The sequence below is a fragment of the Dermacentor albipictus genome, chromosome 7 (assembly GCF_038994185.2).
Source record: "Dermacentor albipictus isolate Rhodes 1998 colony chromosome 7, USDA_Dalb.pri_finalv2, whole genome shotgun sequence".
In the NCBI taxonomy this organism is placed as follows: domain Eukaryota; kingdom Metazoa; phylum Arthropoda; class Arachnida; order Ixodida; family Ixodidae; genus Dermacentor; species Dermacentor albipictus.
The window spans coordinates 55,264,794-55,289,740 of NC_091827.1; the positions used below are offsets into that span (position 1 = coordinate 55,264,794).

General features: G+C 45.8%; 2 protein-coding genes across 4 annotated transcripts in view; both read right to left on the bottom strand.

Annotated features, from left to right (window-relative positions):
• The window catches only part of LOC135906758 (uncharacterized), a 308,457-nt gene extending 294,698 nt beyond the window's left edge, over positions 1-13,759 (bottom strand). For all 3 annotated transcript variants that reach the window (XR_011507414.1, XR_010565832.1, XM_070522239.1), the window contains exon 1: positions 13,099-13,759. Coding sequence is in view for 1 of the 3 variants with exons in the window: in XM_070522239.1 (XP_070378340.1) it covers positions 13,099-13,128 (30 nt within the window). In the remaining 2 variants the exon portion in view is untranslated. The remainder of the gene's footprint in view (positions 1-13,098) is intronic.
• An 8,826-nt stretch (positions 13,760-22,585) lies between these two features.
• The window catches only part of Polr2B (RNA polymerase II subunit RpII140), a 48,250-nt gene continuing 45,888 nt past the window's right edge, over positions 22,586-24,947 (bottom strand). The window contains exon 14 of the mRNA XM_065438332.1: positions 22,586-22,729. Within this exon, the coding sequence (XP_065294404.1) occupies positions 22,640-22,729 (90 nt within the window). The 3' untranslated portion in view covers positions 22,586-22,639. The remainder of the gene's footprint in view (positions 22,730-24,947) is intronic.

Consider the following 24,947-nt stretch of genomic DNA (forward strand, 5'->3'; position numbering starts at 1 on the left):
CAGTGTTGTAGGTGCTTTACGACTGGCGCAACATTTAGGCCTTCTGAAACGAGAGAACTGTAATTGCGACCAAGGTTATATTTGGTGAAAGTTGTGGTAGCGTTATGGAAAATGATCATGCGAAGCTACAGGTGTGTTCTTAAGTAATAGCAATAATAAAAATTGCTTCACTAGGTACTTAAAGCGCGAGTAAGCCGTTATTCGTCATAGGATAATTGCACGTGACCCCAAGGCTACATTTAATTGAAGCGGGCCTCATATATTACGCGGGAAGTGGGAAAAATGTTTCTTGCCTAATTACAATCATTCTAAGTAATGACTTAATACTCGATCATTTTCCGGCTATTTTCATTCGTTTTACGAGGCACGTTATCTTAAACTGATGCCCTCGGTGAGCCAAACGACGGACATGTTTTGTTTCTAGTGAAATTAAGGGGATTACGTGTAGGCAAGCTTGAGACTGTGTGGGTGAGCTGCTGCCGTTCGGGTATATATCATATGTCAGTGCTCCGGAACGGTATAAGTGTGTTACGAACGGCGGCTGCATTCCGCAGTACCATAACTGCCCTAGAGACCCAAATGGTTCAAACAGGAGGAAATTGAGGAACATTATAGCCGACCTGCATGCACATTGAAATATGTGCTCATGAACTGCAACGATCGCAATTACAGCCAATGCAATTCCTCGAGCGCTCAAATGCGTTATGCGGCTGTTATTCACTGTGTTTCCCAATATCGTGAGAAGATTGCGCCATACAGCGTATGTTTTTAGTGAAAATTATGGGCGCCTTATGTGCGATGTGGGGAAACGTTAACGTTTCTAGAATAATAAGGACGTTTGTAATTAATTACGGAATTGTTCTTTTCCGTCTGATATCATGCATTATAGGAGAGGCCTGCGGTGTCTACTATAACAAATGGCATTGAAATGTGCGTGGCTGTAGTACAGCCTTGGCTAAATAATTCCTTAGCAAACATAAGAACAGCCACTCGAGATGGTGCGGTAGCATGAATAAACAAGTCTAAAGACGAACGCAAAGAGATGAAACAAATGTGCTTCAGTGCTCCAATGCGTTGTAAGCGGGCAACAGGGCAGACGCGCGAGTCCTATTTAGGCAACGTTTTAAAGTTAATGCGAACTCGACGAACCTGTGAGAATAGGGTATTCACCCCTTCAAGGGGGAATGTCCTATTCCTGAATTAGCGTAATCCTAATTGGAGAATAGGACATTCGCCTTATTGTCAGGGTGAATGTTCCTATAGAATTAGCATTGTGGCTCCAGGTGAACTAGCAATATACCGCTACGCGTCCTAATGCACGAAAAAGATCATCATTCGAAAAACAATATACTTCCTCCTGACACAGGTGCCTCCAACCATAATTTTTAGGAGCCTGTTTGGTGGGAAATCATGCAACAGTTTTTAGTATCGTATTGGCTGTTCGGATGTAATCTGCCATCTGTGGTGTCTGCCTCAAAGAGCCGGGAGAGCAAAATTAGCACAACACCAAAAGTGAAGAAAAAACAAATAAACAGCGCTTCTTTGTCTGGCTGCCGCAGAATGCACGAGGGATCATTTTTCCTCCTCCTCCGTAACCATGACCAAGATGCGCTCTCAATGCATCTACATTTAGCAGTCGTCGACTATATATAAGGTTTGCCAAAAAGTCTCACACATTGCTTATGTGTAGCATAATAATATTGTCTCGGATTTCAGCCACAAAGTACGCACCCTAATCAATCCACGTTGGCGTGCTTTCATTACGCTTTCATTTTTATCAGGTTCGAGAGCGCACAGAATAAAGTGGGCAATTTCATCCGCCCCTCTAGCCTAATCGATTGTCGACAGTACACATGTTACACGAGTTCACCCACTGGTGCAAAAAAAGTAAGAAAATCATTTCTAACTGCCCACCTTTTCCTCGCCTCCCGGGTAAATGTCACAGACAGCACAAAGCGATTTCCAGCGCTTATTGAATCTCGCCATCATTAGACCCTCCACCGATGGCCCTTACTCACTGCAAAATCCAGCGTAACCTAAGCGTTTCCTTTCAAGAGAACGTGTTTCTCTTCAGACCGTCATGAAGAACTAACCGCAAATCATTTCGTTGCACAGTGGAAGAGCCTATAAAAAACCGCACTTACGTCTTCATCGCAAAACAACATTTATGAACGTCGAAAGTTTTTCAATGTACTCAGCTAACGAGTAGCCTGCTAGGACATGCAAAAAAGAAATCTAATACTATTACCACATGTAGCTTTGCAGCCGTACTGCCCTGACGCCTTACTTTGTTATTGTGTGGAAGAAGAAAAAGCCGTTGCTCAATCAAGCATGTGTCGCGTGCACAGAGGGCGGTGTTGCTACGCCGGCTAACAAACTAGGAGCTATATTTAGCACCTTGCTCGGCGTTCAAAGAGGCACAGCTCAGCAGTAAATTTCATGCAGTTTCATGCAAATTTCATGCAGCAGTTTCATGCTGCATATAGCTGAACGTGGTTAACTCAAGCAGGTGAGCTCACTATTCGTCATCACCCCGTTCAACGGGGGATTGCAATGAACCATCATTATCATTATCAAGAGCAGCGTACAGTGACATGAGTCAAGGGATGTGGCATGTGCGCCACGTAGTCTGGGTACCTGTGTTTACCCTTCGGTACACGTTATGGCGCCTCCTCACAAGATGCGAAGCGCTGTTGAAGAAGCGAGTCGTGGAGCTACGCGCGCCTCTGCAACCAGGCAACATCCGGTTCAGCCGACCGCTGTGCACATAGCACGACAAGTCGCAGCTCGCCGTCAACGCCAGGTGGACAGTTCAGATCATTCTCGTGAAAACGATGCGAGAAGACCACCGCGAAGACCCTGTAGTGCGTGTTGCCGAAAAACGGAGCTCCCGCGGAGCCGCTCCTCCCGCATGCGCTGCGACTGGAGCCTCCAACCTGCACCCTCCAACCTCTGTTTTCTCGTATAAAATTTCATTTCTGCAACAACGCACTCACTAGTTGTCACACTTCGTCTCACATAATTACAACGAATGCAAAATACATTGAAATCTCATGCGCGTAATCATATGCACCATTATTCTGTTTTTGGCTTCGTGCCCAAGTTTAAAATTTCATTAAATTTGGTTTACTGTATGTCGAAATTTCTTTGTCATACTTTAAGCAGGCGGTCACCTATGATGATGTCGATGGCTCATCACGAACTGCTTCTAGTGCTGCGGCAGCTCGCGCGTCGATAAATGACCGTTCTGCGCCATTCGTTCCACTGCGAGTTGTCTTTTGCCTGTGACCACAACGCATTAGCCCGTGGCGCCAGGGGTTCACCAGATAATGCCGAAACCTTGCCATGGTACCAAACAGGTTCACTACGTGGGACCTTCGCGATGACGTCAGCGTCACCAACGCACCGAATCACTCCACGTATCTTGCGTTTTGACGAAGAAATCCCGCCTGCCAAATGAAATGGCTACTCGTACGACACCAAAGGTTCCACTCGCAATATGACTGTATTATAACCGTAAGCGAAGGCTGTTGCAACAAGACTTCTAGACATCCGAGGCGAGTGTTCTTCAAGATTGAATCTAGACTAATAGATAACGAAACTTGACGACAGCTATTGACGAGACTCAGACGATTTCCTCTAAAGTCAGGCTTTAGATACCGTGAAATACGGTGACAAGGTTCTGACAAATATATAGAAGCTACGCTTTGAACTACAGAATGTACGATCATCACAAGCTTCAAGCCAGGCTAGCAAGCAGACATGAAGCTTGAAGGACAAGCTCTCTGAGCTCGAGTTCATGAATTCGGACAGAAACCTCAAGATTTGGCAGCGCTACTTGATGTAGTTTTCTACAGCCATACATAAAAAGCACGAGCTCAGAACTGCGTACAGGTTTATATACTGTAGTCCCCTAGTCTCAACAGCAGCAGCTTCAGCCATTTCAGGTCTGCAGGTCTACCTAGGTGTGTTACAAGGGCGTGCTTGACATCCTGAATGATTCGGTAAGGAGACAATCCTAGCATAAGATCACATCCGAAGTCAACTGTATTTCACGTTCATGTGACCGTCGTCGAACATTGGCCAACCTACCGAGCTTTATGACGAAGTTCACCTGCATGTATTAGCCTTCAGGGCGCTTGGTACTGGCTTACCGAAATATTGGGCCATGCTGCATATTGTTCCCTTAAAAGCTCTGCCATAGCAATTGGTTTTGATGCATGGTGGGCTTGAAAAAGCAGCGAAAGCATCAGCAGCTGCAGATTCGACGAAAGTAACGGACGTCACCGGGCATAAAATCACACTAGCACAGCAGTAACTGCAATGACTGCTTGAATTCTTAAACCACCAATCACAGTGCCGAACCGCCATGGCTGAAACAATCACGTCTAGAAGCACTGACGTTGTAAAAGTACAGACAAAAGCCTCTAGATTGCCCCGGCAGTGCATCGTGCCCAATGTCATGGCTCTACAAGACACCGTAGACACCTTTAAACAGTGCCCGTTCTGCTAATCCATTGATCGTCGAACCGAGGCCTGTGACTTCGAAGACGTGAGTACGGCAAGTGAGCGGAAAGATACTTCTCAGTGCCCCATGCCGTCTCTCATGGTCAGAAATTGTAACGGGATACAAAGATGTAGAGAATGTTTCGCAACGCACGCCACACCTACGTGCACCTCACACGCGTGGAAAGCAGAAACGGGACCTCTGCGCCAGTCAGCCTTCTATCGCAACAAACAGGGCCCATAGTTTTGCTAAACGCTTTGGCATCCGCGACAGGGGGTGAAGAATTGTCGAAACGATGCACAATTTTTTTACAATAGTGGAAGCAAGTGAAGGTTTATAACTTCACGCACGTAGCGAACATTAGGCTGCGAATTCCAGCAAAAGGAAACGTTGAAGGAAGCAGTATTTTGAGGTCAAAGAATAAGGAGCACGTTGATAAGAATGCGCGTGCGGATCTTTACAGAGAGGTCAATTCAGTCGATTACAGTTGAAGCTTTGAAAAAGGCTGCCACATGCAGCAACAATATCCCGACGCCAAAAGAAGGACTGATTAAGATGAAGAAAAGAATGGGATTGTATTATTTCGAGCTCTTTAGTTACAAAGAGATTGTGCCTCCGCTACACTCATCCACAGATCAGATTAGTAAATGATCTTCGTTGCCAGCAATGTGAAAACAGTATGTGAAAACGTCAAGGCCATTTAAACTGTCGCCTTATAGGTGAGTATTAACTATTTTATGCTCGATTCAAGTGCTACACAAACAAATCATGAGATAACATAAATTACCTAATTTATACTATATTGTGAAGCTCTCAGTTGTAATACTGTTTTGCATCTGTTCAGCGAACTCAGTGACATTTAAGAATTTGTTGCAAGTTCCTTGATTCAGCAATTGCCATAAAATAAAATGGTACCTCAATTGTGTTTCCGTAGCGAAGCAGTAAATGACTGGATTGTTCAAAGTCCCCTAGTTGTTCCAGCTAAGATGACTCACTGCACCAGCGTTACCGTATTGAGAGCTTCGCAGAGTCTCGTATATCCAGTGCTAAGAGTACATTCTAGAAACGTCAAAGTGTCGGCAACAGTATGTCGTTAAAACAGAATTTGTAGAAAAGAACTCCAGTCTCCACCGGTTCATAACCCAGCTATGCTATTTTCAAGAAATATGGAGCAGGAGCAGTTATCCTAAGGACAACAGCATAAGATAGGCTTGTGGCACATGAGCACAGGAAATATAAATATGAATTATTCGTTCCTCACCATACTATAGGAAATCGACCCGTTATATCGAGAGCATTTCGACGGGCTCGTAAACATTATATCGGACTTTCTCTGTGAGCTATGTGAACACCGTATAAGACGTAGACTGTATTCTAATTTTTCTCTGATTTGAAAACGTTCGACACATCGTGGAGTCTCAAGTATAAGCTATCCAGTGCTGCTCGCGAGGAAGCAATTCTCTAATGCGAAATGTACACTTTCAATAAATCAGCCATATAGTATTCAAATGACTATAGTGAAGACGGGAGCAGTTCCCAGTTATCTAATCGTGGCCAAATTTTCTGTTCCGAGGTCAAATCTGCTTTAATGATGCTTCAAATATCGGGTAATGCTCAACAGTTAACCCTATAATGAATATGAAGAATACATATTATAATGTATAGGTTTACATTTTCGCGCCGTAGGGTGTCTTTATGCATGCTAGTAGTTATTTTAGGTACAACTAATTAGCAGAAATTCCATTTACTGTGTACATTTTTTCCCTCACAAAAGTGCACTGTTAATTCCAGACCAAGTTCTCGCAGAAGTTTCACCATAAATTTGAACTATTACTTTTTATTGTCCTTAATTTTGGTTCACAATACTGCAATTACTGCAGAGTATTGTAGAAGCGTTGTAAAAAACAAGTAATGGCTCTACCTTGAGTTCAAATTGCCCCCTTCCTTTTCCCCCATGACTGGGTGAAATTCCTGATGGGATGACGCTGATCTGGCATAATAATTCAGCCTTGAAAGAGCAAACAAACACAAATAAATTATAAATTTTTCTATAACTGTGCAAAACACACCAGAAACTGCGTAATCATCGAAAAAAAAAAGCCTTGTGGCACATTGTTTAGCAGTAGGGTACCGGCACTGTGTAGAAAAGTGGAAGTTGGCTTCCCCCAAGCCACATATTTTTTTACTTCAAATTGATCCTAGCAGCTCATTATATGCGGCCCATAGGTGCATATCTTATTTGCTGCACATCACGTGTGATAAGATTATAGTCGGAGCTTTTGCACCAGCCTGTCTCCTCTGGCAGTGCTTTGAAAAGGCAGCGAGTCGCGTTACAATGTTCTTCATCATCCTGCGTTCCAGCTCTTAACCAACAAATGAAGCTTGCTACCGGTCATCCAATGGTGGCTGAAGACATTTAACCAGAAATTTGTACTGACATCTTAAACGAAGCTACTTAATTTTTGCGTTTATTGCCAGTAGGCAACACTCGTCCATAAACAGTTAAGTATGACGAGGTTAGTTGATGGTTCCCAACCTGGCATCCATTACTCCAACACACCAAAGAAAGCATACGGATAGTAATCGGCGCCTTAGTGCAAAAGTACAAAGAAATACTGCATGCACAATAGGCTAAAACCCGCTTTCACAATAGCTAAACAATAGATTTCTCATATAGAAGAGGCATCCTAATGGGTAACTGTGGTACAGGTTGTTCTTAGGTTTTAAACGGGTAACTGTGGCAGACCCTCAGATCTCACAAAGACGGAAAAAGCCATTTGTTTACGGTGACAAAAGCAAGATAATTAATGCACAGAAACATTTTCCCTTCGACGTAATCCAGTTAACATTTGACGTTTATACAAAATATTGACAACAAGAAAGAACAATAGCAAAAAAATTATGTAATCGGCAGTATGTGTAAGTGCAACTGGAGCATGCTAATCAGTGAAAAGCACAACAGTTCAACGTTACATGATAGGCCGGGCAAAATGATGGGGAAAGCGGCGACCAGCTCACCAAGAAGGGTTATGCGGCGAATTAATGTTGGTCCGAGATTAGTTCTTCCGCCTGGCTGTGAGGAAGCATGCTTCGTACCGGAAGCTTTCAAAAGGAAGCGGTTGGAGATAGGCGTCTTGGCCAGGTGGCTGAACGCAAGCACGAGCCCGTTTCCTGAATGCTCACGCTCTGCCAATGGGCCCGGGCGTCCACAGGCATCGGGACTTCCACCCAAGGTCTGCGTACGCCTGAGCCTGGTGAAATCACGAAGCGTATAGGAACACCTTGCCCGACCCGTGCCTTTTCAACCCTGATTGTTTGTCTCCGTAGCTTGTGTTGAGAACCCGATGGCACATTTTTAGCTCCCGCTTTGGTGGCCGATCTTCTTTCTGTGTCGGTTCCTGTAACTCCACCCTCGAGTAACGTGCTTCCCATTTCGTTTCTTTTCTTGGCCGCATGTTTCCCCACAAGTTGTCTCCTTGGGGACTCTGCGTTTTTCCGTGAGCCCTTTGTTAGAGCTCCTGGGATTGGTTTCTCTCTCGTTGCTTTCTTGAGCCACGCACCTTCGTGCGTGACTCTTCTTCCGTCATCTCTTTCAAAGCGCTGCACCTGCGTCCGCGCATGTATCTTTGGCTGTCATTTTCCGTCTCACCCTGGCATCAGTTATTGTTACGAAAACATGAAATGGCTCATGAGGCGGAAAATCCGCTGTTAACGGCGTGACCACCCGACGGTACAAAAAGGCCGGTCAAGTTCTGGGTTGGGTTGTCCGCTGTATTCTAGGAATTCCATGTGGACACGTCCTGAATGGCCGTCTCACAGGAACTTGCTTGTGGCTGCCTTAAGCATATATTCTTCCGTGCCTGGAAGCTGTGGATGAGTCTTCTTGCGTGTTGGCGTGCGACCGTCTTTGTTTCCGTCTTAGCCATCAGCGGGTCATGCTCGTCGGCTTTTATGCATCAGTCGCCTAATATTCCAGAGTAATCGCTGGGACCCGCGTGCCTTCCACAAAGTTCTACATCATTCGCGCCGCGCATACATGCAAGCAGATTACACAAGGTTCGGTCACAGAAAGCGGATGGAACCATCAATAACATTCCAGAAACTTCCGAGACATGCCTGCGCGTTCTGCGCTCTGTGATAACATTTGTTAGGCGATGAAATGTGGTCGCCCGATAAAGATAAACAAGTACACGTGTCAGAACAAAACAAGTACCATTTAACTGACGGGAATAGATAGTCATGCACATTCTATTACGGCATCAACGATTACCCTTTCGTATTCAATTGCGTTCATAGTTTTACCATCATCTTGTCCATGAACACAATCTCAAATAAATAACAAAAATTAATCATCAAGCTTCGTCAATTTCTGCGCTTCTTTATTAATTAAAACTCATATGAACATCATGACACGACCGTCATTGAGATTTTATACTTGTGCTAGATGATCATGAGTGCAGTATACTTGAAGAAAAAAAATGTGGAAAAGAAAAATGAAAACACAAAAAAATATTTCAGGAAAACGAAAGGTAACCGAAATAAGAAAAGAAAGCAATGAAAAAATGGGAGAAAACGTTCAGTGAATAAAAAAAATTATGGGGTTTTACGTGCCAAAACCAATTTCGGATTATGAGGCACGCCGTAGTGGGGGACTCCGGAAATTTGGACCACCCGCGGTTCTTTAATGTGCACCTAAATCTAAGTACCACGGGTGTTTTCGCATTTCGCCCCAATCGAAATGCGGCCGCCGTGGCCGGGATTCGATTCCGCAACCTCGTGCTTAGCAGCCCAACACCATAGCCACTAAGCAACCACGGAGGGTAGTGAATAAAATAAAAACATAATTATGAGAACAAGAAAGAAAAAGAAACGCGTTAGCTATATAGGCTAGAAAAAAAGAAGAAAAAGGAACACGTAGAAATAAAAATAATAAACAACCTCTCAAGTGAAAGGAAATGAAGATCAAAAAATACATTTTTTTTATGATCGTATCGACATTTTGATGCGAATATATCTTAAGTCATGATACATAACAGTGTAAAGAAGCATAACAGTGTAAAGAAGCAGCCTGTGGAAACTGGATGAATCGAAAAAATTAATCGAATTCTCGAGCTGTAAAAATGAAAGAGAGAGCATATCGCTCGAAGAAAGAAGACATCACAAAGCACGGCAGAAGACATCAATAACCGAAGACAGATACGACAGAAGACAACAGAGAATAGAGCAGAGACACCCTCAGCAAAAAGCTTCAGCACCGGATAATGTGCGTCAAGGAAAGTTCACATTCAAGATAACTGCCATTGTATAACTCTGCATAAAAAAGAAAAGAAAAGAAGAAAACCTCTACGTCAATACGATTTCGCCATATTATTTATTAGTCTAATATATATACAACATTTCAATGAATTTCGCAGCTACCCGTTCTCCTCGCCCTGGTTTCGCTGAGGATAGAAGATTCCCTCTCTCTTTTTTTTTACAACACACAATATTGTTTGACTACGGTCCTTCTAATTTCTTTTTATTTATTTTTGCGACTTGGCAGCCTGCAATACTTAGGCGCAGCAGGCGGAGCTTAGTTTATCATTTTGGTTATTTTACTTTATTTTATGTATAATGCCCAACACAATCCTTGTGTTCATTATGGGCAATCTAACATAAGTGCTTCCTATTTCTAGGTTGACTGCAACATTCTTATTGTGGAGTGGCTGAAAGGAGCGGAATTTCCTTATTATGCAGCAGCAGCGGCGAACAGCCCAATGCCCGGTGTGCTACTTTAAAAATTGCTCCAAGACATGGTGGAAACATCACAGGGCAAACTACAGCCACAGAATATACATCTTATTGGATTTAGCTTGGGTGCACATGCTGCTGGCTTCTGCGCACGCCATTTCCATAACGCCACGAAAAAGAAGGTTGGCCGCATAACAGGTAAATTTTTGACAGAACAAGTAGGGTTAAAAATGCAAATGGGTAGGGCAAGCAGAAATCATAACTCTGACGCAGTAGCAACAACCAAACACGAAGGGATTACTCCGGCTGGCGAGAACAGCCCGTCGGCGCCCTTTTATTCGGTCCGTGTCTCTACAGCGTTCTTCTCACTTTCTTCTCTCCCTCTAATATTGCTATCGCACTTAATATTATCGGGGCAACTCCAAATACAGCGTCCCACCACGTCGCGTTGTCCCTTCACCTCGCACTCTTACGTCATGCATTGCACTCAGCGAAAAGAACGGCGGAACGAAGGGGAGCACAATTGCCTCGTTTCCGTTTTAGTGCAGCGCATGCTTTTCTTTCGTTTTACCGACTTCGACGCGCTTTATCAGAAAGCATCGCAACTGACACAAGCCCCCTTCTTTTTTTTGGGGGGGGGGGGGGCGCCAGGCTGTCAAGCGGCATTCGATTTCTTCGACCACGCCGTGCACTTTGCCAAATTCGGCAATCCATAACACTTCCTCCTTTAGCACGCTTCTTCGTGCGAACTTTTCAGCCTTCCGCTTGCAACGCGTGCTAACCGGTACTCAAGTCTGTCTCGATTCCTGTTTAGTGTGCACACTGTGGTTGATTAGCGTTTAAGGCACCCCTATATTTGCTACTGCGACAGGAATTTAGCATAATTGAGTTCAGAACGAGGCAGTTCTCTTCCTTTCAGCTACGCAGCACGCATTATCGAGGCGTGATGTGCACTCGCACTACTCACAGTTCACGCTGTGCTTGAGCGCACAGATCTGACACACTCTACACCAGTGCACCTGTCCGTCAGGTCAGTGTGGCTTTGAATATGATTAACGAGAGCTAACCGCGCGGCGCACACCAGGATAACTGTGCCAAGTCCTCTAGAGCTGGCATAGCGGTCTCTAGAGCGTCTGTACTGCTTCGTCGGCACAGCATCACAATTAGCTCATCCCGGCCTCACAAAACAGTCTAGCTGAATCCTGCCGCTATAGCGGCATCTGTGACAGAAACTTTCAGGCCCCTCAGAAATACAGTTCTCACCCAAAAAGCAACAGCATACATGCCAAGTTCGCAAAGTGTTTCCCTAAGTTTACGAATTTGGGCTCATTCTACAATTTTACGAATGCGTGCGCCATGTTTTACGAAAAATATATTCTGTTTTCGAAAAAGGACGCAAGCCAGGTGCACACGCTACTGCTATCTCCAACATTGCCGTGGTAGAACGCGGTTAAACCAAGGTTGTCGAGAGACAGCGAGGTTTTGCTTGCTTTGGGAAAGGACACAAGACGCTGCTCGACGCCGTCAGCAAGTACCACATCTACAATTGCAGCACAAGACAGCACACGGACGCTGCTCTGCGCGGCAGCATCGGCGAGCGAATTGATCATAATGCTGAGTCTTCTTTCAACGCCAATTAACCGTCGAAAGCGCAGCGCATACAAAGCTACGACTACTCTGCGCGCTTTGTACACATCGCAGATCGCTTCCAAGATATGGGCGCCCACGCGGCGTACGCAACAGCAGCCGGTAGTGACAGGCTAAGTCCCAGTTTGACCTTGGCTGGACTTGCAGATCAGATTTACAAAACCAGGCGTTTTCTGGGTTTGTACCTGGAGTAGTAGAACTATCGCTCTCAAAATAATTAAAAATGTTGATGGATTTGGGGGACGAAAAACGTTTTTTAAGATGCATGCAGCAAAGGCATAATTTGGTACCGGCATCGCCTTCTTGCGGCAATGCAAACTGTACATTAGTAGGCTACTAGTAGTAGCCTACTACTACTAGTACTACTTGTAGTAGTAGATTATTGAATACATTTTATGAACAAGGCGAAACAACATAGAGTGAAGTCGCTGAAAAAGTCAATGTGATCTAAAGATAATGCGTTGCTTGGCAGTCTCGGCTGTTTCGAATTGTCTCCTACAAGTAGGTGCGTCTGAACCCAAACAAAAAATAAAGCACGCGCCTGTCGGATAGGCGGGAGTTGTGTTGGGGCAAATTTCTTAAGATTGCATGCTACAACTCCACGTGCCTCCTTCGTGCTCGTGTAATTTTTACTAATGTTTATTCTTAAAGGTTGTCCTTTGTTACAGCTCCCGACTAGCCATACTCCTGACTTCGCATCTTACAACGGTTTAGTCTACAGATGCGGGAAACTGTTGTGGCTTTCGTTCAGTCGTCCGTTCCATCCATTCAATCTCTAGTTCGAATGTTCTTCTTCCTTTCCTAATGTTTACCTGTTTCTGCCTTCTTAGCATTACGTCAGCGAAATTGTCCTTGTCTCCACAATGATTGTCCCTTAAGAGAAAAATCCGCGAATTTGGGCTTGTGTCATAATGTTCTCTGCCTACATATGGATCTATTCAAGCAACCCCAACTACTTAGTGATCGTAATAATTTAAAATTCATGATCACTTCTTTACGCGTCGGCTCAGCTGCGGCATTAAATTGTTGCAATACCTACTCTCATCGCTAGAAAATTAAATAATCTTTCACAGTTCCAATCTATATAGAAATTGCAGCCTTAATAAGAAATCTCCAAACAGAAACCAAATGAATAAACCGCAAACACTACCTTACCACCAAGTATTTCTCCACGACATCCAGACAAATGCAAAATGCGGTCAACCTTGACTTGCCTGCAGTTGACTGGAAATCCGCTTGCTCATCCGATCCTGAGGTCGATCCCAGCAATCACATCTACTTGTAAAATTGGTGACCGTGGTTGGAACTCAGGTGTCGCTATACCAGCTGATAACCTACACCATTGGTGTGTCTCGAAAACAGGTAGCTGGTTTACACTTCCAGAGTGTCCAACAGGGGAAGCGTAGGCACACTTCATCGGTCAGTAGACGTTGTGAACCCTCGAAGACGCCTTCTACTTCTGCGGTTGTTTCAGCACCGACACAAACAATGACGCTGGACCGAGACTAGATGCTGACTTGAACTTCACGCACATACATGACACGGCAACTGAGTGGTTTCTGCGGCGACACCGACTTGGAATTTAGGTAGATCAATGCGTAGTGTTGCCGCACAAAAACCATGTCAGTGATGACCTTGTGTTTGGAGTGTTACAGCATAATAAACGTCGCAGTGACAATCTGGTTATGAACTGTAACTCGGCTGCGAAAGAAGGGACTGTAGACGAAGTAAACGGCTCCCGAGTCTGCTAGAGCGGTGACATGTGGTGGCGATCCCATCGACGACGGTGGTTCTTTATCTTGTACTGCTCCTAGGTCGTGGCGCAAGGTCACGATTGCATCGCATTGTCTCGCTGTTGGTACTATCCGCGTCAAATGAAACGTGAACAGGGGAGCGCGTGGCCCAAGCATAAGTGAAGGTGCAGCATGCGCCATCCAGTCGTCACCCTTGACAGGCGCGCACATCCGACTCGGCCGCACCGCACAAGCTTGCTGATCGAAAGAATGATTGTGGCGCCCAAGCGGCAAACATCATGAACGAACGATGACGGTGCGAACCGCACCACGCACACCGCTGTTCGCTTCTCATTTGACGCCAATAGCACTTACTTTTGTGGCGAATTGTGCGACAATACTGGTCATAAACTGCAATATTTTGTCTTCTGTTCTCTTATATTTAATTTTGTCGCTTCCAAATATAAGAACAAGAATGCCATACTCTAAAGAAAGTTTACGCCCTCTACGGCTTATCTTGTCCCCAAACAATATCCGTCATCTGCTTTGCTTGTTTCCTCTCTTGAACACTCGGCACCCGCTACTTTCTTGTGGAGAAGGATGAGTCAAGCTGATAACGCGCAAGCCGCTCGTGACTAGAAGGTACCGGGCTCCCAGCGTTAAAAGGAAATGCGGGAAAGACAGATGACGATTATTGTTTTGGGGGATAAGGTAAACACTAAAGGGTGTAAACTTTCTTTTAGAGTGCAGCGAAAATATCTCACTATACACTCTTAAACAAAATTCCACCCTTTGGGTCGTATCTTGACTAGAACAATAATGGTCATCTGTCTTGTCTGCACTTTCTTTCTTTAACGCTGCGAGCCCGGTACTTCCAAGCCACGAACGACATGCGCGTTATCAGCATGACAGATCATTCTCGACAGCGCAGCGTTTTCAAGAAGCGAAACGCAAGCGAGACAGATTATTGTTGTGTGGCAAATATACACCCCAAAGAGTGTATATTTGTTTAAAAGTGTACGACCCAGAGGGTGCAATTTTGTTTAAGTGTGTATAGGTGGGTCGTGCAGTGCGGCCAGGCCGGATGCGCGTGCCTGTCAATGGTGATGGCTGAATGGCGCGCGCTATACCTTCCCTTATGCTTGGACCACGCGCTCATCTGTTGATGTTTCATTTTACTCTGACAGTACGTCCAGCAGACACGTCACGCATTGGCGGTGTTTTCGTCCCTTTGAGTCTTGGTATGGGTGGTGGCATGTCACTGCTGCGTCAAGAAGGTTCTTGCAGTGTTGTCATCATCGGCAGAGAATCTTTGACATTCCGACGTACAGCAAACGCACCTATGTCGGTTCCCGTTTCAAAATTTCTGAATAATAGATAAGGGCCGGCCATGGGTTGGGCCAGTGTAAGTTAGATCTTCGCTGAAGGATGGCGTCCAGGTGATGGTGAATGGCAATACCGTCGAGATCTCCACTGAGTTGCTGCAAGTTATCCGGCATTTTCCCCCTTGCTTTGGACGCAGCGAGTTAATAATCACTAAATAATCTCGTGGTATGAGCATCCTGGGCAAACGTCACCAGCTTCTCCGCTAAGAGAGCACACCGGGTGGCGGTCTATCTCACGCCAAAACGTCTGTCTTATTTGGCACATTACACGAACGACTAGGCCGGCGCACTCGTGGCGGTGGTGGACGTTTCAAATGCGGCGCTATGAAGCAGTGGCGCGGGTGTGTCGGGGAAGCCTGATGGCAGGTGACGGAGGAGTAACTCATCGCTTCCGGCAGGAATGCTTGACCCACGCGGGGCATCCGTTAGCTGATACGTCGTAGCTGGACTACAGAGCTGCACGTGTCGCGATTTCAGAGCCCAGCCCGGGCTTGACGCTAGTACAAAGGGGCAAGCCCGGCCCGATGATGAACCAAGACGGCAAGGCATATCCACTTGAAGGTACGTTTGTTGAATGACACCATTTACGAGGTGCGAGCCGTCAAAGTTGCCGTAAAAATGCACTGTCGTTCCACTTGCTTTCTTAAAAAAACGTTTCTTTCATGTATTGAAGCACAAAAGTAACTGGAGCGCCGATGCATTTCTCCTCAAAGATTGGGAATTAATACACCAAGACTGCTGTCATCTTGCCTTTCAAGTGGATCAATCTTGCGAACTCCCCAGATAGAGCTTGTTAATTGCAATATGTTCCATAAGGTAACTAGTTTAAACATAGCTAGTGAACTTTCGGTAATTAGTCCATCATGCATTTCAATTTTTTTTCCGTGTAATATCCGCCTCTTCGAGTAGAACAGCTGATTGACTAGAATTGTGCTTTCTGCTACAGGCAATCTCAAAAGAAGATTTAGAAAGTGTTCGCTGCAACATCTGGTATGTCAGGCATCAATATCGGTTGTAATTTATTTTTTCTTAAAAACAATTCTAGCTACCGAAGTTCTTGTGAATACGCTCAGCCTGAGATTTAGTTCACAAAGTCTGGTCAGGCCGTGGACAAAGGCAGACGCAGCAAACTGAACTCTCCATGTTTGCTCTGTTCACCCGAGTGGCGTGGCTCAAGTCTCGATGTGTTACACGTTCACGAACCATAATAAACAAGGGTCATGCACTATGTCCTAATCTGGTCTTAAGACAGCAAGCAGCGTGTGTGCGAAAAAAAGACGTGTATGTTTACCAGCCACCTTTCTCGAAAAAAAGAGCATCGTAAGACGTCCAGGTAAATTGATAAAATGGTTGGCGACCCTAATCTCGGACTTTGGTGTCCGCTAGTGGCACTCGCACCTCGGTGTTGGTGTTTGTTTGGTTAAGCGAGTGAAAATCTTTCCACAGGCACAACATGCTGGGTAGGGGCGAGAGAGGGCGAGGAGGAAGCGCATCGTGCGTGCCACTTTGTAGGGCGTAGCCCCCTAGCGACCGGCGCACGAAGCGCATCTTTTATGCGAAGCATATTACGAGAGCTCAACCCAGCTCCTCAGGCGCGGCGGTGTCGCCTTCAATGACCTTTGACCCCATGCCATACCACGTGACACCGTGACGTCACGACAAAGGAGAAACGGGGCTCCAACTCGCGCCGTCGCTCGCGGCGCCGCGGCGGTATATAAGCAGCTGCGCTTGCTTCTAGGTGGCTTTGGCTCAGCTCTTGCAAGATGGGCTGGGTGGGAATCGAACCAGGGTCTCCGGAGTGTGAGACGGAGACGCTACCACTGAGCCACGAGTACGACGCTTCAAAGCGGTACAAAAGCGCCTCTAGTGAATGCGGTGTTGCCTTAGAAACGAGCTGTTTCTAAGGCTCAGGCGTGCGTCGCTTGCTCAGGCGCACATTTCGTTGCCGCGCCGAACGCTGCGTTGCTCGACGCTCACCGCGTCCAAAGCGGGGCGCGTAGTCGCTGCGCCGTAGCCCATTGTCTTACACCCCTTGGCGGGTCGACGGGAACGCTGTCGCGTTCCACTCTTGAAGGCGAAGCAGAGTAACGCATGAGTTGTTTCTTCGTCTAGCCGAACCAAATATAGCCAAGCAACAGCAGTTCACCAGGCTAAACAGTGGTTCAACAACTAAAATAAAGGCTAGTATGCTTCGCATCCTGGGCTTAACCTTAGCTAAGCGACAGCCATTTTAGAGCGCAGCTCTTTGGCGTCCGTTCCTGGGTTTCGCGTCGTCGTCGGCGTCGTCGTCGGCGTCGTCGTTGTCGTCGGCGTTGTCGTCGGCCTCGTAACCAGCTCGCCGACGAATCTGCTCCGCCGCCGCCGCGCATGCGCGCTGTCGGCTCTCCGGGCGAGGGAGGATGATGGAAGGGAGGAGGAGAGACTGTGGAGGAGGGCTGGCTACACAAATGGATCTTTGGCGTCCGTTCCTGGGTTTCGCGTCGTCGTCGGCCTCGTAACCAGCTCGCCGACGAATCTGCTCCGCCGCCGCGCATGCGCGCTGTCGGCTCTCCGGGCGAGGGAGGATGATGGAAGGGAGGAGGAGAGACTGTGGAGGAGGGCTGGCTACACAAATGGCTCTTTGGCGTCCGTTCCTGCGTTTCGCGTCGTCGTCGGCGTTGTCGTCGGCCTCGTAACCAGCTCCGCCCCCCTTTCATCCCCCCAGCGCTAGCAGCGACCGACTGATACCGCTTTCGTGAGTCCGCTACCGCACTCACGAAAGATGTCGTGCACTTCCTGCAACTCGCATTAACCGTCCATCGATCCTCACCGATGTTAGTAGTGGGGGACTTTAATGTTGACATAAAGACAAACAGCAATTTCCTAACACATATGCGGGAGAACATCCCGTTCCTCTCGCTCGTAACGCGTCCCACGGCTGTGACAACCTCGCGAGGCACTTGTATAGATTTCGTCTTTGAGAATCAAGCATTGGTGTACCAAGTCGAACATATATCAGTCTATTTCTCCGACCACAAAGCTTCCTTCATGACTGTCAAGAACTGTTAGTGCAGTCTTTGTTAAAGGAATACGTGTGAAAAATAACAAAAAGAATTCTGTGATAGCGCATACATGTGTTGCTCGATTTCTTTGCCTCAATCTATCGAAAAGGTGAAACAGCTTATTTGCTGCGCTCAAATTTCGCATTAGGAAGTAGCGTAATCGTCGGTAATTTTTTTATCAATCTTTTTACAGAATACAGGACCTAAATCGGAATTCCGCTCCCAACAGTCACTAGAATTTAACTTTCTTTCTCAAATGAAAAAAAATGTCATTAAAATCGGTCCAGGGATTATCTCAGAGAAACGTTTTTGCCTTTTACATGTATTTGAATAGGCCGCGTCGGAGTTGGGCCCGAGCTAAAGCTTCCTCTTAAGGCTTATTCCTATATTCGCCCACACGGTCAGCGCTGACTCATTTTGAGACTACCGAGTCACCAAGTGAAATCGCAACCCAGCAATCCGATGAAGACGGGCAGGAAGCACCAGAAGAGAAGGGTCGGCTCATCAAGAGGCAAATTCAGGCAAAGAGCGGATGCATATCATCTCTTCTTTACTACGTGCATGACGACGCAGTACTTGAACAGCTACTCGGTCATTTACCCAAGCTAAAGCCTTTGTTCAGCAAAATGTAGTGACAAGCAATGGAGTCACAGTCAGAGGTTCGCCAACTGAAGGATACTTAGGAGTGAAAACTACCAGCACAGCACGAAGCTGGAAAAGGAACGCACGGCCAAGGAACAATTGGTCTCGCGGAGAAAAGTCGGCAAAGTTGTGAGGGAGTGTTACAACCCAATTAGCTTGACGTAGTAGTTCTGCGGAAACCCGCAAGGTGGAGAGAATAATGAATAAAGGGAAAATCAGACATCCACCCGCTCCTAGCAATTGCTACAAAGGAAAGCCATACGGGTTCCTCGAAAGGAAAGCCTCATAGTTAAAGAAAAATTCGTCCTGGTGCCGGACTCGAACCCGGGACCACCGCCTTTCCGGGGCAGCCGCTCGACCATCTGAGCTAACCAGGCGGCTAGCAGATGGTAGGGCAAAGTCGAATTTGTCGACAACGCACGAAGCAAAGGCAAGTGTTTGACGTAGTAATTTTGCAGAAACCCGCAAGGTGGAGAGAAGTAATAAGAAGTTTGTCTACTACGTCAAACTCTTGCCAATGCTTCGTGTTGTCGACAAATTCGGCCTCGCCCTGCCATCTGCTAGCCGCCTGGTTAGCTCAGATGGTAGAGCGGCTGCCCCGGAAAGGCGGTGGTCCCGGTGGTTCGAGTCATGGACCAGGACGAATTTTTCTTCAACTATGAGGCTTTTCTTTCGAGGAACCCGTACGGGTTTCCTTTGTAGCAATTGCTACGAACGGGTGGATGTCTGATTTTCCCTTTATTCAACCCCTTAGCTTCTAACAATATGGCAAGACTGGCCTGTTGGTTTAAGTTCATAATATACAGAAGCTTGAAGTACACCGGTGTTTTACTTGTAAGTTATATCCTGTCGCGTGTGCTTATGATGATGCAGCCTGTTGTTTCTATGCCGTGCTGTGCATGTGCAAGAAATTGTGTGCAGTCTGTTTTGCATAAACAAATTTCATTTGTCAGTAAAGCGCTGTCTGCTTCTCCATTCTCTTTTTGTGTGAGTAAGCTTCGTTGAAAATCAGTCTGAAGACGGCTACATGCTCTTGTGAGCGAAAACCCCCCACACAGCGGGAGGGATTGCCCGTAATAATTTCTATGTACACTGTCAATGCGCTCATGTATAAAAGCCACCTATGGTGGGAACAATGAAGTACAGTAGCACTTGATGTTTTGATATTAGTTGACCACAATTATCAAAATACCATGCACTCATCAGCATCTAGAAATGTTTGAGAAATCGTTAAAACTGCTTATATGTCGGATCGCAAAATTGACAGCCCAAGAGGAGCTTTTGTATTCACTACTGCTGCCGTTTAAAAACTCCATTGCCGAGTCGACCAAGGCACCAATTTTGCGTATTTTCATTGAAGAGGTGCTAGGAGCACTTTAGGCTAGTTTCGATTATCGCTGCAGTCGAAGTTTTATTTTTCCGAACTCCTCAAACTGCCGAAAATTGTCAATACAGTTAAATCTCGATATAACGAAGTGGATAAAATGAGCGATTTGCTTCGTTATATCTAACTTTCGTTGCATTGAAATTCGTCCTTTTATGCAAGTTAGTACAATCGCGAATCAATTTTTCTTACATGGAAAGGGGCTGCAGAATTTTATGAATTATCGGGCAATAAAAAAAGCTAATTTGAATGAAACAATTTTGATGAATTTGGGAGTCGGCGACGAATGATGCAGTTTCACACCACGTCGACGATGTCTTCACATGGGCGGCACGAGTTAAGCGAAGCCAGCCGCGCTTTCGCATGCACTCGGCCCCCGCAACTGATAGCGTCGCCCGCACTGGGACGAAGCTATCATGAAAAGCGGTGGCAATGGGGACCGATTGCTTAGCCTGCCTCTCGCTCCAACGGGCCACCGAAACTCAAGACTGCGCAACCTTCGATACTAAAGGCGCACGAAGACGGCTTACCTGACGCCACGCCGTCTCGGCGCACCCACACTTTGCAAACTCGGCAGACAGACAGACAATGAACTTTATTTGATCCTGAGCAGCTTCAGCGGAGGCCCCTATCGGGGACCCGCGGAAGCCGTTGGCTGCGTCCAAGTTGGGGCAGGAATACCGTGATGTTCCTCCCTTTCTCGGGCCCTCTGGATTGCCTCTAGTTGTGTCTGGAGCGATGGGCTCCGTCGGCAGATGCACCTCGAAAGCAGGGTGCGTGCCTCTGTATGCGCTCTGCCACGCTTACAGCCACGTGCGGCCACGGCCGAGACATGCGCCAGAAATCGCGATGCGTGCCTGCTCCCCACAACCCTCGCGCGCATTTCATCACATTGCCGCGAGCTCGCTCGCCTCCCCCACTTTCCCTATGCTGGGAGGCGGCACTCGTGCGTGAAGTTACCATATTTATTTCTCACCCTCGCACACTTTCGCTCATACCTAAAACACTAAGTGCGCGGGTCGCGACAGGATCTTATCACACTTCGACTTTATACGGAAATGTGACGCGGCTTCACTTCGGCGGTCGCTCTTGTTGCACCCCTCGCGATTTGAGTGATGCATTTGCAAGCAGCTGCTTGTGATTGAATCGTTTGACCATCTGCGTCCGCGAAAGTTTCCATTCATCGTCTCTGCATTCCTTTGATGCAGAAGCGTAATTTCATTATACTGAAGTCAGATACAAACACACTTCGTTATACTGAGGTGCTAATTACATGCTGTTCTATGGACAAGTTATCAAAAGTTAAATACTTCGTTATGTAAAGAATTTCAGATGGCGCATGATGTCGCTAGTAGAATTATTCTGATGAAAATGTTTAACAATGCGTAGAAAAACTGCCGATCAAACTGATCAATTTCTATAGGCACAGTAACAAAATAGTTAAGAAAAAGAAAGGTAGTGCATCTTCATCGATTACGACAATGGGTATATTTTTGTAGTCAGTATATGTTTTTAATTAAGTTCTATCATGCAAACTTTCTTTATAACAAAGGGCATAAATATGATGTTTTGTAAAATCCAATTGTTGATGCCATCAATTGTGAATTGTTTCTCTCACAGTGTAGCACCAAGCCACCAAAATAGCACTCAGCAAAGTGCATTCACGCAAAGTGAAACTAAACTTGCCAATCTGGGTGTTGTAACTAAACTTACCAGTCTGGGTGTTGTATCAGATTTTGCAATGCTAGTAAAGAAAAAAAAAAGAACCATCTTTTGCACCATTTTGACAACTGCAACTTTTTTTCTTTTGCACTTTCAGTTCCTTAACCCTTCCACTGTCTCTAAAGGTTAATAGCCAGAAACAGCTCCTGCAAAAGTTTGCAACTTCTTCCTTAAGAGGCCACTCAATAGGCCCCATCGAAAGTTTTGGTTGCACACTGAAACATGTGAAGTGATGTCTAGGGAGCATTTTATACCGTTAGACTTTTCCAAATTGATGCAACATTAGAGGAGATGGGAAGAAATGAAATGTTGTGCAGCCAGGAGGGGAGCTTTCGTGCCAGCATTAAAACTCGACCCCTTTGCCTCGACTAGTGTTTGCAAACATTCCTTCCCTGCCTTCTCCCATGCTGAGCGACTGAGCCACATTCTTGTCACTAACCCCGTATCTTTTTCATCTCTCTTTTTCGCTGCACAGCACACTTCCAGTGATTATACTGCGCCTTTGGTATGGGTGGTCTACCAAAGTCGTGTGACGATGACCTCAATTCTCACGCAGGTAGCGGCGCTCCAAGGGTGCATGGGTTTTTATCTGAAGTGTCAGCTCATTTCATATGATCGACGTACTGCACTTATCTGTTTACAATGTTTAAACGCAGTGAGAGTCCGTTTAAACAATTGAATAAGAAACAGGGTGCACCGTACCTTCAATGCTGAGGGGATGCAGGATGCACAACTCCTACTAAATACACCATCAAATTAGTGCAAATTACGATAATGAACGAGGACCGCAGCAGTTTTTACATGAATCAATTTATTGTGGCAATTAAAAAGGGAACAATAATGCATATTCACAAAACCATCATGCGTGGTGCTATAGACATGGACATCAGTTCTTGGAACAGCAGCTTGCAGGCATAAGGCAGGCGAATCTGGGATATCTGAAACAGAGAGACAGGTCAAGTCATTACACTGAACGAGGTAGAAAAAACACATTCACCCATGCCATGAGAAGTAACGTTATAATTTTCATAGTGAAGCATCTAGGAGCGACTGCAATCCAAAAAGTGAACAATCACATCCTGTCGCCGACACCACCCCCGCCACAACCTGGCCTGCTTAGTTTCCCCATCACTCAATGATGCAACGAAAGGTTACCCCTCTCCAGTGAAACTTTCTACACCCCCCCCCTCCTTATGAAAGGCTTTTAAAAGCTGCACCTAACCACCATCTGTCATTAACTCCTTGAAGACGGAGTCAAGCTGGCTCCGAAACGATGGGGCTAATAAATCCACTTTTTTGGTTGGAGTTTCTTCTAATTTTCTACTAATTAATTGTGGCAACTTGACAGGGACAGCTGAGCAATGCATATGAAAAAAAATGTGTAAAGGTAATAGAAAATTTAGGCACCTGGTACAGATTTTGCGTATAGTGTACGCACAGACACCTACACAACTTAAATTATTCTTCACATGTAGTGAATACGAAACATATGGCTAACATTTAGGAAGAATATTTGAGTCTAATACAAATATGTCCATCTGAAAGGAGCACACTTCTGTTAACCTTTACATTTCTTCACAAGATATTGTCTGCATTTTGTCAATGGTGTTTGTGAAATTATATATACCAACTGAAAATGCACAAAGAACACTAAAGGGGACGTGCACCCTGGTGTATTCTTTACCTCATATTGTCTTCGTATATGTATTCTCTATGTCCACATATAAATTTATGAGGCCTCAAGGGGCTACAGTGAAATTTAAATTTACGTAGTGTTGCACCATGTACAGTCCTAGCGGGAAAAGATTAGCATGAGTGGCTTGTAGCCAGAGCGGCCAAATCGTGACACGCAGTGCTGTTGTTACCGAGCACGCCGATAGCAAGAGTGCAAAGCACATTCCATTTTCCAAGGCAGGGGTGGCAACCTGTCTTAAAGCCTGCATTTCAAAAGCTACCATATGCCTCACTTTTCAGCCAAGCTATGCACCAACAAGTCTACGCAACAAGTCCGCAATAAAGGAACTTCCATCGCGAATAATGCCTGCGCATAAAAAAAGATTGGATCAAGTGCGCAGCCTCGTTGGCGCATCGCCTGGCATAAAAGATAGGCATATGGTAGCTTTCGAAATCCGGGCTTTAAGATGGGTCGGTTGCTGGCGGCCACCCCTGCTTTGGAAAATGGAATGCGCCTGGCACTCTCGCTAGCAGTGTCCACGGGAACAATAGCACTGCGTATTGCAATTTTGCTGCTCCAGCCACCACTCACTCGTGGTAATTTTTTTCCGCTGGGACTGTACGCATTTGGACCTTGGAGCAGTGCTTCGTGCGCAACAAAGGCGCTCCTAGCCTACGTCAGGGACAGTGGCCTGCACTAGACACTTGAGCATCATTTCATATGGTGCCATCTGGAGTAGCATGTTAGGCAAACATTCGCTAGAGATGTTCCTGTCTTGTTTCTTCAATGACAAGGTAAATAGACAATCATAGTTATTAGTCTTTGATAGATGAATCACACAAGCAACAATGTCAAACATTTTACTGGAGACAAGAAATTTGGTCTCATTGCAAAGTCTGAGCAAGAACAAAACAGCATAGGGCAAAATACAATTTTTTAAAGACTGCTACAACAGAAATTCAGATGTGCCAACCATTGATTTTTCAGACATTGAAAACTTGCACATGCACGACTATTCAGAGGCGTTTACAGCAGCGTCACTTGGCCCATAGACATATCACTAGGACAGTTATTTTGGACGTCTCGGAGCATACCATTCAATGTTTCTGAACTCCATGCACAAGACTGCCTGCACTTGACCAACACAAACAGCAGAAAGTGTCGGCCCTCTATTTTAACTATGTTAGCAGCACCTTCTCAACTATGTCGAGAAGTGGTCATCAATCAATGATAATAACCAGCATCCCCCAAACCATCACAGGGCTCTAATCATTTTTTTTTTATTCAGCAGCTAGCGAACAATCTACCAAACCGAGATAGTGACAGAACTTACGGACTTTTGCATTCGATAGGATTTGAAAGATGCCAACATGTACACGGACGGGGCAGATGGAAAGAATGAAAACTAGTAGTGTGCGATTAATTGAATGGAACAGTGACTGGCCAAAAAGTAGAAGTCGGATTTTGAATACCAAATATTT